Source organism: Pinus tabuliformis, chromosome 2_1 (assembly GCF_031772625.1).
Source record: "Pinus tabuliformis cultivar Carrire ecotype Pingquan chromosome 2_1, CPIR1, whole genome shotgun sequence".
NCBI lineage: Eukaryota > Viridiplantae > Streptophyta > Pinopsida > Pinales > Pinaceae > Pinus > Pinus tabuliformis.
Genome location: NC_142299.1, coordinates 910,595,574 through 910,608,776, shown reverse-complemented (window position 1 = coordinate 910,608,776; position 13,203 = coordinate 910,595,574). Strand labels below are relative to the sequence as shown.

General features: G+C 40.8%; 1 protein-coding gene across 1 annotated transcript in view; it reads right to left on the bottom strand.

The window, feature by feature from the left end:
- Positions 1 to 13,203, bottom strand: part of LOC149203602 (exocyst complex component SEC6-like) — a 456,452-nt gene that overhangs the window by 269,734 nt on the left and 173,515 nt on the right. The window contains exons 11-12 of the mRNA XM_089403504.1: positions 5,533 to 5,671; positions 5,356 to 5,400 (exon numbers count right to left, since the gene is read on the bottom strand). Of these exons, the coding sequence (XP_089259630.1) occupies positions 5,356 to 5,400; positions 5,533 to 5,671 (184 nt within the window). The remainder of the gene's footprint in view (positions 1 to 5,355; positions 5,401 to 5,532; positions 5,672 to 13,203) is intronic.

Here is a 13,203-nt window from a genome sequence, read left to right as displayed (position 1 = left end):
AGCTACAGTGCAGGAGTCCCGAGACAGCGCGAGGCTAGCAAGGTGCAGCAGTGCGAGAGGCACAAGAGTATTGCACCAGTGCAGGATGGAATAGAGAGGTGTGCAACAGTGCGAGATGCAGGGGGTTGTTGCAGTAGCGCAAAGGTCAAAGAGGGAGCACTTGTCAACGGCAAAGGGAGCTTCAGCATCAGTGGGTGTCTCTAGCCCAACAGGGAGGTCAGATTTGGAGATCAGTTACTTACTTCTCAGTAACTGAGTTGCAGTGCAACAGTGGGCAGCACAATGCAGCATGATGAGAGGAGGTGAAGCGTGGATGTAGTGCTGGGAGAAAGGACCAGTAGCAACACAGATGCAGAGGGAGCTGTCGTACAGATGCAGCAATGGCAATGGCAGAACCATGGGCGGTAGTACAAGATGCAGCAATGCAGAGGATGTTGGGCAGGAAGGCCTAGTATCAACACAGGTACCGATGTTGGATGATCAAAGTAATACTCAATGAGGAGTATTGCTAGAGCACAGTCCTCGCTAAGAGGGAGTGTTGATTTGGGGTAGCATCGGATGTGCTCTAGCCACGAAATTTGGTGGAGAGGTTGGGGCACATGAGATCTCCAATACCTAGAAAGGGTTTGGGCAGATTCTAATCAGATCAGGAGATATTAAAATAATTAATACTTTTAATGGGGTCCCTAAGTCTAAACTTAGGGAAAATAAAATATTAATGTGTATTAATATGAATCTGTGTTAGTCCAAAAGACATGGATCAAGCCAGATCTAATCTTAGTCGTTGATTAGGGACTTAATCTCGGTCGTTGATATGTCAACAGGAAAAGTATAAGAGGAGGCTTGAGGGTCACTTGGAAGATACACCAAAGTGATCAGTCATTCTATTCCCTAGAGCGGGGTTTGCTAAGATAGATAGAATTAGTGATCAGTTGCAGCGAGGGGCAATGAGTACGAGGCAGAGAGGCAGGGACAGTGCCGAAAGACCAGCGGGGAAGCAGAGAGAGGCAGACGCAGAGCCAGAGGGAGCCACGCAGAGACTACGCAGAGCCAGAAGAGCCTGCGTCATCCACACAGAGGCTGCAAGAGTGACGTAGAGAGCCAGAGAGGTTGCGCAGAGCCTCAATAGGTTGACGCAGAGGGTCTCAGGCTAACGCAGAGGCCAGCAGGACTGACGCTGAGCTTCAAATTGTGCTGGAGGGGGATTTCGTGGAGCAGGTTTTCCGAATACCTGTTTCCAAAGAGAAGTATTGCTGCCAGATTTTTTATCTCTATCGGGTTAGCCAATTTGGCACCCAGTGTACTCAGAAAGGAATTGCTTAATAATAAAACCCTCAGATAGCTGCACCAGTTTTCCCGCATTGGGTTTTTTCCGGGGACATTAATCCAAAAATAACAGTCGTTGGTGTGCTTGTTTCTATTTCCTTTAGTTGATGATCTGTAATGTGTTGAGCATGCACTTGTATTTATTTTCAATATTTACATGGTAAATAACTTGTTAATTAAGAGAACAAGTAGGTAGGAATAAATCAGTAAAGTGCATGGAGGGTTTCTAGTTGTTAGACTTAGAAACTAAAACACCCAAGACCTTATGCCTTGCAAAGAAAAGGTCAATTCTAGTCTTTCATGCCCTGTAGTTTGTAGGTCCTCCAAGCTTGTCCTTTGTCTTCATGAAGGAATTGATGATGAGGATGACCAATCAAAATAAAAAGATGCAGGATCTCAAAGTGCTTCAAGATGATCTCAATGCTCTTTAAGGTAGTCTCAATGCTCTTCAATGCTCTTTTCCTTCACCAAAGCTCTGATACCATGTTGATTTTCTAGTGCAAACAAGACTAATACAATTTTCCAAATTGATAAACTTCCAATGATACATTTTGACTTCATTAAAGCATTCCAATCATTAAGCAGTTACACTAGAAAATTTTCAACCATTAACTTCAATAAAGCAATAAAGATCATTGATAACAATAAAACAAGAGACACGAAATTTTCTTGGGACTAAACCCCACAAGGGGGAAATCCAGTAATATTTCCTTATGAGAGAGTTCAATTCATCAAAATATTCCAGTCAAAATACCAATCTCAGACCTCAATATTTACCAAGTCAAATGAGAGAAAAGTCAACGCAATGTTCAAACTCCAAGTCTGCAAGAAAGGGCCAAGTTTAGGCTTGAGAAGTTGGGCTAGTTGGTCAAAGGGCCGAAATTCAGTGTTGTAATCTCCTCAGAATATTAGTCAAACCTCTAAGTTTGACTACAACCAAACCTTTGATCAACAGCCCAAAACAAAGTCAAACTTCAATCAAAGACAATCAACGAATCACAAAAGTCTCGGCCTCCAAATCCAATCAAAAGTTCAGTCAAACAATAGCAAGAATACCCAAGTCAACGCTGGTCAACAGAAGTCAAGAGAGTTGGTCAACGCAGAAATAGTTCTCTTTCTTTCTCCTCGCACGTGTGAACAGAAATCCTTGTTTTAGATCGAATGGATGAAATGTGATGGATCCAAATGATATCAATCGAATGCCAATATATATGTGGGTTAGGAGATTGGTTTTGACCTTGGGTTCAAAGCCCTTCAAGTGTTAAGGTCAACTTATCCATGTGAGCCTGACTTGGATAACTTGAAAATACATAATTTCTTCCTTGTTTTTCTAATAAAAATACTGACCAAAGCTACCAATTTTCAACAGCTACACAAGGTGACGCATGTAGGAGATGGAAGTGTAGAAGTACAAGACGAGATTTGTTGCACGAGTCTTCTCTCAAAGAGAGAGAAATGACTACGATGAGACCTTTTCTCTAGTTGTGAGACACTTCTATAAAGGTAGTTAAATATCTTGCAAGTTGCATCTTATTTATGTAAGTCTTTATATTAGATGGATTTAAAGACCACATATTTGAATGGCAAAATAAGAGAGGAAGTACATATCAATCAGTCTAGGGGATTTAAGCTACACGGATTGGAAACCCATGTATGCAGGTTAGAGAAGAGCGCTGCGCTATATGGGCCAGAGAAAGCACCACATGATTGGCACTAACGGATTTATGAGTACTACTACTTGGTGAATTTGGGCTTCACCAAAACTGCTGCAAATCTCAACCTTTACTAATATATGATAAATCTATTCTAATTATTTTTGTCATGTGGATGACCTAATCCTTATAGGTGGTAGTGAGAAGTCCATAGCACGGTGCAAGGGAGAGTTGGCTTCATAAGTTTGATAGGACAGACATCGACCTTATGCACTATTTCTGGGTCTTTAAGTGTGGTAGGGTACAGACAAGGTCTTCCATGGTCAAGGGAAATACAAAGTAGAGATTCAAAAGCAATTTTAGATGATGGATTGCAAGCCTATGCCCACTTGCATGGTTCCAAATATGAACTTGAACATGGATTCAAATTCAGATGTTGTGGATCCTTTATTCTATTTGTGGTTGATGGGTTCCCCTGTATATTTCCTGAATACTCAACCTGATATTTCCTTCATAGTTGAACCGATGCAATGTTGTTAGACTACTGCAAAGCATGTCCTCCACTGCCTGAAGTGCACATTTCATTATGGATTAAGGTATGTTGGGGATGGAGAGTTGATGTTGCATGGTTTTGTCGATTCTAACTAAGGAGGTTATGCTAGTGCTAGGAAGAGCACTTCAAGGTTTAGTTTCACTATTGGATCAAGTGTGATATCACGGTTCAGCAAGGAGGCAACAGTGGCATTGAGTTTAAGAGAGGTAGGGTGCATTACAACATCTTCTACTAGTTACAATGGTATTTGGCTTTGCATGTTGATAGCAAAAGTTATAAATCATATGTTGGAGCTGACAATTGTGTGCTGTGACAATCAAAGTTGCATCAAACTCCAAAAGACTCTAGTGTTTCATGATCACTCCAAGCATATAGACATTCAGCACCATTTCCTTAGAGGCAAAGTTCAGAAGGGACCATTGGTTCCTGAGTAAGTTCCCTTAAAAAACATTTTGACTAAACCACTGTCAAAGGGGAAGTTCAAGATGTTGAGGGAGACTCAAACTAATGGAAACCAATTTCCTCACAAAGAGGGAGTGTTAGAATTTTACCCAGTTGCTTGCCCATTATTCTCATATAGAAGGGCACAACTAGTAGTTTGCAGTACCTAGTAGCATCTGTGCACCTTGGGATTTGTGCAATGCTGTGACAGGTTTTAGGCACACTAGTTTAACCTCTAGGACGCATCTTCTTTATAGAGTGTGAAAGAGGCACATGCATGTTATTAGCAAGCTTGCACCATTTTAGGAGACTTAGTTATGTTCAGTTTGGTTTTTATTTTAGCATGCATTTTCTATTCAAGGAAGGAGGTGCAGATTCCTAGGCTAACAGAGCACACTACACTGGAATATTCTATTCTAGGAAGAGGGCAAAAATCCCAAGGAGGCTCATGCATTAATGCATGTTGCAGTCATCTCCAGTTGGGGTGTACCATTTCTCGCCCATCTATCCATGTCGGAGGGTGCACTACTTGAGGTGATTAGGGTTAGGTTTTTACTCTATAGTTAAGCAACTTCCTTGCTTGTGTCTCAATATATTGTACTTTCCCTCATCTTTTATTCTGTAAAGGAGATGCAGGGTTTACCCTTTTGTTGGTTAGAAGATGACTTTTGAGCTGTCTGCAATGTAATTTTTCATTTCAGATTTACTAAATTATTCTTGTTTGGATGCGAGTTTCAGAGTTTTAAGCTACCTAGGTTTAGATCACTCTTTCTGAGTGCAGAAACTGCTTCCCATGATCTGAAAAATAACAGAATCATGCCAATCTTGACAGTCATCAATGGAAAATAGACGATGCTTGTCTCTTTGGGAGTATAAATATTGTTATTAGCTTAGCCCTAGCCAATCTCTTTCACATATTTGTGGATCAACTTAATTAATGATTCACTGTTATTTCCTCTCGGACATAGAAGAGTGTAAACAGGGAGCACAACTAGATCATCACATGCTTTTGTTCAATTGATACAACAAGATTTTTTCTTTAAAACATCACTCTAATCCTGTTTGCAAGAATTTGCATGTTTTGCTAGACCAGTTGAGATGACCAGCCATTTGAGAATTATAATAGATCGCATCCAACTGACGTCTCCTTAATGATATGGCAAACTGATGAACTTTGATGCAAGTACATTACTCCAATCTGCCCAGTATTATGTCCAGTAGTATTTGCCTTTCATAGTAAGTTCCCATATGTGCAACCATTAGAATATATTGCACAACCCTTTCTATCATTCAAAGAAATAAATTGAAGGAAAATAACAATCTTCTACTAATGTATTCCTAATGTAACATGAAAGAGAATGCTCTTCAAAATAAAATGCATACCACGCGTGCCTCTTCTAGTGCAGCCTTTAAATCCTCAAAAACAAGCTGCATGATCATGACATTATAGTTATTAGGGGAACTGATTGCCTAGGATGATATCAATGATAATGAACTTTTCTCGGTTTGAGTTCCATCTTCCAAAGTTTACTATTAAAAACTATAAGGTTATGCAAACACCTTAGAGAGCAAATTGTCAAAGCGGGCTTCGACAGATTTCCGGATCTCCTCATAACATTTGTCTTTGTAGCACTTTCCCTGGCCATTCATCTGTTCATGGACTAAACCTCCTGAAGAAGCTGGTGGAATCAATGGCTTTCTACATAAGCAAAGCCTAGTACAAAATTAGAAACCAAAAAATGAACATATTTCTACAAACAAGGAGTATTTCTGTAACTTGAAGCTTGATGCTATGTTTCAACACACGATATTAACACTTCAGAGCTAATTGCTAGTACATGATTTTAACACAATGTATATTGGCCCAACATGACAGGAATTTTCAAAGATATTGATAACTATGGATAACAAGGAACAACAAGAATAGTGTGATAAAAGTTGCAAATTCATAGACATCAATACTTATTAAGGAATTCAAAAAGAAAAGAATGAAATTATTTGATTGTATGCTAACTCTTAAGAGTATCCTTTCTTGTGCAATTTGCTAGAGACAGAGGTTCAGAATGTGAGTCTAGTGCATTCTAAATAACTTTAGAAAGTTAAGACTGGCTAACATTTTTAGAATAGTTAAACAAGGAAAGCAACATTTTCCTTAAAATGATAACAAAGAAGTTCAGATAACCTAAAATGAATGTGAAAAAGACTAAATTGTCCCCCTTTAATATTCAATGCTAGTAGCTAAACTTAAGTTATGTTCAATCATACAAATTATTTAAATTCCTTTCAACATCAACCACATGTTGTTGAGTATGTTGGCAGTTGTTGGCAGTAGTTATCATTGATACAGTAGTTGCCATTGATGTCAAGTCTAGTCATTGATAACAAGTGATGTCAAGTTCAAGGGGAGCTTCTTGAGTTTCAGCATGATGCTTAAACTGTTATTGATGTCTTGATTATTTATGCCAGGCTTATGATGACTAGGTTGTTTGTTGAGTAGCCTATCTTTGAAGGCATTTTGTCTGCAAGTGTCTTGCTTAAAAGGACATAAAAAAATTGCTTGGTTGGATAGCCCTCCCAAAGTGCTTTCCAATGGTATATGGTTACTAGTACTTAGCCTAACTCCTTAGGGTTAAGGAGAAATCAGGGTTTGAAGTTCAGCATGGTTCCAAAGGTTCATGGTTCCGAATGGCCAGCAAACATCCATCCATCCGGGGTTGGAGTAAGGCGGATGAGCGCTTGAGTATTGAACAAGCAGATGCTAGATCAGTCGGTTTTAACCGGCCTCCGGGGTCATACGGGCATCTGGACCTCCAAGAGAGCAACAATGCAAGACTTAAGAAAGTGGGTAGATCCCAAATTACCAGTGCCCAACACCAACTGGTATCCCAAATGACATGGTGAGATGACTTGGCAGAGACAGGTGGCAAACCAGTGATGTGGCGCAATGAGATCATAACACGTGGCATGAAATGTTCCTAATGGAATTACGCAACGAATAACTGAAGCATGAACTAGAAAATGACCAAAAATCTTTACACGCAAGGCACCAAAAAACCCAATACAAGTTTTAGAACAACAGTTGAGCCATTTTATTAAAAATCTGGAATAAATGGGACTAAATTAACAAGGAAAAAGTGCACCTGGGCTTGCATGAGCAAGTTGAAGCAAACCCAAGGTGAGAAAGATGCCCCAACGAGTAGAAACTTCGACCCCCAAACTGCCTCTGCACTACCCAAAATTTCTGCCATTGCTGCTATCTAAAAATGGTTTGAATCCCTTGCTAGAATGCCCGTATTGGCCTGAAATTGTTGTTGTAACTCCCTCTTAATTTTTCCCACGGGACCCAGAAAAGAATTGGTCCCAATCCTTCACACCAGAAAACCCACAAAATGGAACAAATTACCCGCAGTTGTTGATTGGAAAGTGACACTTGTTTGAGCCATCTAGAGTGCTCAGAAAATTCAGCCAAATTACTCTTGGCCTCTCCTCAACAAACCCAGAAAAACCCAGAAAGGGTTGGGCCTAATTCCAACCTTCCAAAATCACCCCCAATTTGTGTGAGCACCCTCTACAGCTGGAGTATTGAACAAGCAGATGCTAGATCAGTCGGTTTTAACCGGCCTCCGGGGTCATACGGGCATCTGGATCTCCAAGAGAGCAACAATGCAAGACTTAAGAAAGTGGGTAGATCCCAAATTACCAGTGCCCAACACCAACTAGTATCCCAAATGACATGGTGAGATGACTTGGCAGAGACAGGTGGCAAACCAGTGATGTGGCGCAATGAGATCATAACACGTGGCATGAAATGTTCCTAATGGAATTACGCAACGAATAACTGAAGCATGAACTAGAAAACGACCAAAAATCTTTACACGCAAGGCACCAAAAAACCCAATACAAGTTTTAGAACAACAGTTGAGCCATTTTATTAAAAATCTGGAATAAATGGGACTAAATTAACAAGGAAAAAGTGCACCTGGGCTTGCATGAGCAAGTTGAAGCAAACCCAAGGTGAGAAAGATGCCCCAACAAGTAGAAACTTCGACCCCCAAACTGCCTCTGCACTACCCAAAATTTCTGCCATTGCTGCTATCTAAAAATGGTTTGAATCCCTTGCTAGAATGCCCGTATTGGCCTGAAATTGTTGTTGTAACTCCCTCTTAATTTTTCCCACGGGACCCAGAAAAGAATTGGTCCCAATCCTTCACACCAGAAAACCCACAAAATGGAACAAATTACCCGCAGTTGTTGATTGGAAAGTGACACTTGTTTGAGCCATCTAGAGTGCTCAGAAAATTCAGCCAAATTACTCTTGGTCTCTCCTCAACAAACCCAGAAAGGGTTGGGCCTAATTCCAACCTTCCAAAATCACCCCCAATTTGTGTGAGCACCCTCTACAGCTGGGTAATTTGTACTGCCTAAAAAATAGCTGCCAAAGCCCTCCAAAACTAGTTGAGAATACCTCCAACAATTATCCTTATGCCCCCTTGTAAATCTTTAGCCCAACTCCGGTTCAAACCCCCCACAAACAACGTGCTCCTCTAATGACTGTGCAAGTCCAGCCAAACCACTTCTACGCTAGCCCAAGAAGAACAATTTCGGCCTGTATGTAATCCACTCAGCCAACCCTTCAAACCACTGCAAAATCGCTTCTAGGTGCCAAGAGAATATGCCTCTAAATTACCGAAACCCACGTTGTCATGAAGCTCACTGGCTATAAGAGTGTGTGGTCCCTGTTACCCACCACTTTGTGGGTGACATCCCTAGGTAAAAAAATTCTCCATGGTGAGCCTCAGCCGGCAACCAGTAGACCCTTGATGCTTCCCGCTAGCTCGTTGTGACATTTCTCTGCCACCTGAGCCAACCATGTGGTCCCTCACCCACCTGTATTGATCGTATGTTTGAAGGTGAGCCTCCCAAATCTAAAGGTATGTCTTGTCATTTGGTAATTGAGTATTGGGTTTACTTATCATGGGTATGGATTGATGGGGGGATTTGGCAGAAAGAGTGGGCTTAGTTTGTGCTCTTGTCCCCTTGATCTCTTTTGGTTGTTACCCTTGGATCTTAGTCTTGTGGGATCTCCTTTATTGACCATTTGGTTCTAGGGTGGTACTACTTGGGAAACCCCGACTTTGGGTGTGTGGTCCCGCTCCTTTACCCACACATATTACTCCCTTTCCACTCACTATACCCCCATTCATCTTTTCTCCCACCTGGGTCCACATTCTCATTCTGGGTCCACATAGGGCTAGCCTCCCTCTCCCCTTGCCCCTGTTGAAGAAAGTGTAACTAGGTTCGGTCTTCATAAATATGAAATGTACATTTGTAATGTTCTTATGTAGGAATATAAGTGATATTTTAAACAACTAAACAGTGCAACATCATAAAATTAAAAACATGCATTATACATCCATGAAACATTGTAAATCCGGATCTGTTGAGCCATATATTATAAAATCTGAGAGCATAGGTACAATATAAAATGGAGTGGTGCACCTGGGCTTGTCTCAAGGACAAGCTTGACAAAACCCAGGTGATGGAAAAGCTGAGTTGAAGGCTGCCCAATTGTTGCACCACTCTGCACTACGTTGTCCCAATGAAACGGCTACCCTACTAAACTTCGACTTGCTGGAATATGCCCAAAAACTACCCAGAAATTTATATCCTTTCAACTTCGGACTCCTTGGACAAAACCCAAAAAACCCAGAAGGGAAATTATCTGGTTTTGAATTTGGAATTCTGACCTCTTTGGAGCTCCCCCCAGCTGTTGCTACCAAATTCGATTCGCAGAGAATAGCCTGCAAATCCCTCTGAAAATACACCTAGAATGTTGGGTTCACCTGTGCTAACTGACTCCTTGCTCCCCAGATGATTCTTACCCCAGATGACTGCTCTCTCAAGCACCACGAATTTGCTACCAGTGGCCTTTGCGCAATCCCTCTACCCAGAAAATCGTACTGTTGTCACTCCTGTCGAGATGGCTATAAAACATAGTGAAAATGTCTTCAACCAACAACCTTTCTAGCTCCCGGAACTTCCTGCAAGTTATGGACCTCCTTACTGACTCAATCTTCTTCTATGTATTTTTGGCTGCCCAGGAAACACAAAGTCTCCTTCTCTGCGTGGCTAGATGAAGTGTATAACAATGTTGGAACCTCTGAAATCTCTGCGGAACAGCCTATCTAGGGCGGGCACGGATATTCCCCAGAAGTAGAGGTTGAATCTCCCGCTTGGAAGATACGTAGCTAAACAGCCGGTAGACTCGCCAAGCTTGTAAAATGATCAAGATGAAAACAAAATGAGAGTTGATCTCTCTTTATAACTCCTTGGTCCCCCTTAGCCTCATGTGGGCCCCTCCATCCACCCATTCGATTTTCCCTCCAAGCATATCGAATGGCTAATTCGAACTCCTATGTGGGTGGCCCCCACATTCTACTAGCATCTAAATAAAGTCGATTTGGCCCCTAAGTCCCTAAGTCAAAAGTGTGGGGCCCTCTTCCTTAGTCAAAAATGTGCAAAATTGTGTAGCAACACCCTGTTACTAATGTGTTTGAGAAGGGACATGACAGTCCTCCCCTCCCAAATGTTGCTTGCCCTCAAGCAACCTCAAAGTTGGGTGCTCCAAAATATGCTCACCCTCCCAGGTGGCATCCTCATCTGGCAAGTTCTTCCAATGCACCAAACATCGCTTGTCCTCAAGCAATGCCTAAACAAACACCCTCTCCGACTGTGGACCCCCACTATCACTACAAACTTCACCAGGGTCCCAAATGTGCCTGCAAAATGTTTTCAAACATAAGTAGTGTATTGCCCTAGTCCCATTAAATTCTGCCCAGTTGTAGCTCCCTGCTATGCTACAGAAAAATTCACCATAGTGGAGACCCTCTTTCACAAAGGTTCCTGAATCCCAAGGCCATATATGAAAACTGGCCATCCCATATGCATTGCTCACTGGATCTTCAAGGCAGCCCCCAATCTAGCAATGCAATTTTGTGTTTTTATATCTATACCCTCAAATGTTACAAGCTCACCTGAGATTCCAATTGCCTTCTCTTGTATTGGTGGAATGTCAGTGACCCCACTGCTGTAATGTACCCTTGTCAGAAGATAGACAATAGTAATTGGCTCGGGGGGCTTGGTTTTTGCGTCAAACTCATTGATCTCTGATTTCCAAGTGTTCTCATCTAAGTTACCGGAAACTCCTGAAGAATTTCCCAGAAACGCGGATCCCCGTTTCCGATACATAAACGGATACGATTCTTGTCCGAAACACTGTAAAAACGTTTTTGTGCCGTTTCAAAAAATCGGAAACTTTAGATTTGGAATTGGATACGTTTCCAAGGGATTTAAATTTTTTTGGATCCGTTTCCGGTAAAATGGATCCATGAAAATTGTGATCAGAATCCACCCTTAAAATGTTAAAAAGCTTGAAAATTTGCATAGCCATAAATAAATAATAAAAATGAAGAAATCAGATTTGCAAATAAACTCACTATAAACAGAGTCTCATAAAATCTTTTCTAAATCTTTAGAAACAACAACACTCCATATATTTATCAAAAATTCTTACTAAGAAAAAGATAGATGTTCAAAAATGCAAATAAAGGGGTTTGATGAATGTCTTCGTAAAGAGATTTATTTGAGCGATTAATTTTCATTTTGGTTAAGGTTTTGTTAATTGTCATTGATTTTGCTTTTGATTTCATAAATCCCTCCAATGTAACAAATCTTCTCTAGCCAATCTTGTGCCTGCATATAGTCACAAGACCAAGCTGACATTGAGAAGATTGAAATGTTCAGATAGGTCTTGATGGAATATCCCAATGATCCCATGGGCCTTTTAATTGTCATGCAAGGAAGATAGATATCATCTGCCATGCATGACACGTTCTTTGAAGGAGTTGGACCCGAAAGCACAAAGGCTGTTGCATTTCTGATTACATTATTAATGATGATGATAATATGTTGAATGTTATAATAATCACTAATGATGATGACAATTTTTATGCTGAATTGATGATGATGATTTGTTTATGTTGAATTCATGACGATGACTATGCATTTTTAGATATAGATTCTAGATTCTAGATTCTAAAAGATGAATGGTAATATGAAATATATATATATATATATATATGCATGCCGTTTCCTTGCCGTATCGTATCCTCATATTTTGAAAATTTGTCGTATCCGTTTCAAACCCCGTATCCGTATCCGTTCCCGTATCTGTTTCAGTGCAACTTAGGTTCTCATCATACAACAAACATATTAGATAACCATCATCCTCTTCATCGTGATATTTCATTGTATTCTGCTTGAATTGGTGGTGGTAGTCGCCATACCAAGTATGTATATGTTCAACAAAAACCTGAGAATAGACTGCCAAGGATACACTCATGGTAACCCCATCAACATGTAAATTAGAGTTGTTTTCCCCAACAGTTGTAATGCCTCTAGTTATCATTCTAGAGTAACTGCTATCTTCAATCTCAAGACAGTACATGTCCTTCCCATGTGTGACAACAATTCCAACTGGTATGGAGTCCTTGTTAATTCTTCCATTTTCCCGTTTATGGTTAATTTGGAAAGTTGGAGCAGCATAACATAGTGAAGCCAATCTCCCTTTGGAGAGACCTTTGTCTTCTAGTTGTTCACACTCACGAATACACACAGCATTCAAAGCTGCACCAAATCTAGCATCCTTAAACTCACAATTTGCTAACTTTTCATTGTAGTTAGGAAATAGATTGCTCGTGAGGTGCCCAATGAAATTTGTTTCAACTTGGCCATTTAAAAAGGTACATTGACCAGCAAGGCCTTGGAGGGATTTAACATTAGCTGGTACACCAGCAATCTGAAACTTTGACAGGCGGTCCTCCAATTTAACCCATGTTGCTGCTCGGTTTCCTTCCCAGGCTGATAGTTTAGTTATCATTGGATCATAAGGTACACTGACTATATCCCTTTCTTTAATTCCTGTCTCAATTCTAACCTTGGTCAATAAGGGTGAGGGGCAGTATTGATTTAGAGATCTAGCTGCTGGTAGGAAGCTTTTAGGAACATTCTCATCATAAATGCGTGCCACAAAGGTATGGCCTGATTGAGGAATTGGAGACTGATTCAATGGCAAGGTTTCTTCATTTGCAACTTGGATTTGCCGCCCTACAAGATCTGCATTATAATGGCCTACCGCCATAGGCTCAAGATCACAACATGGCCTAAGTAACT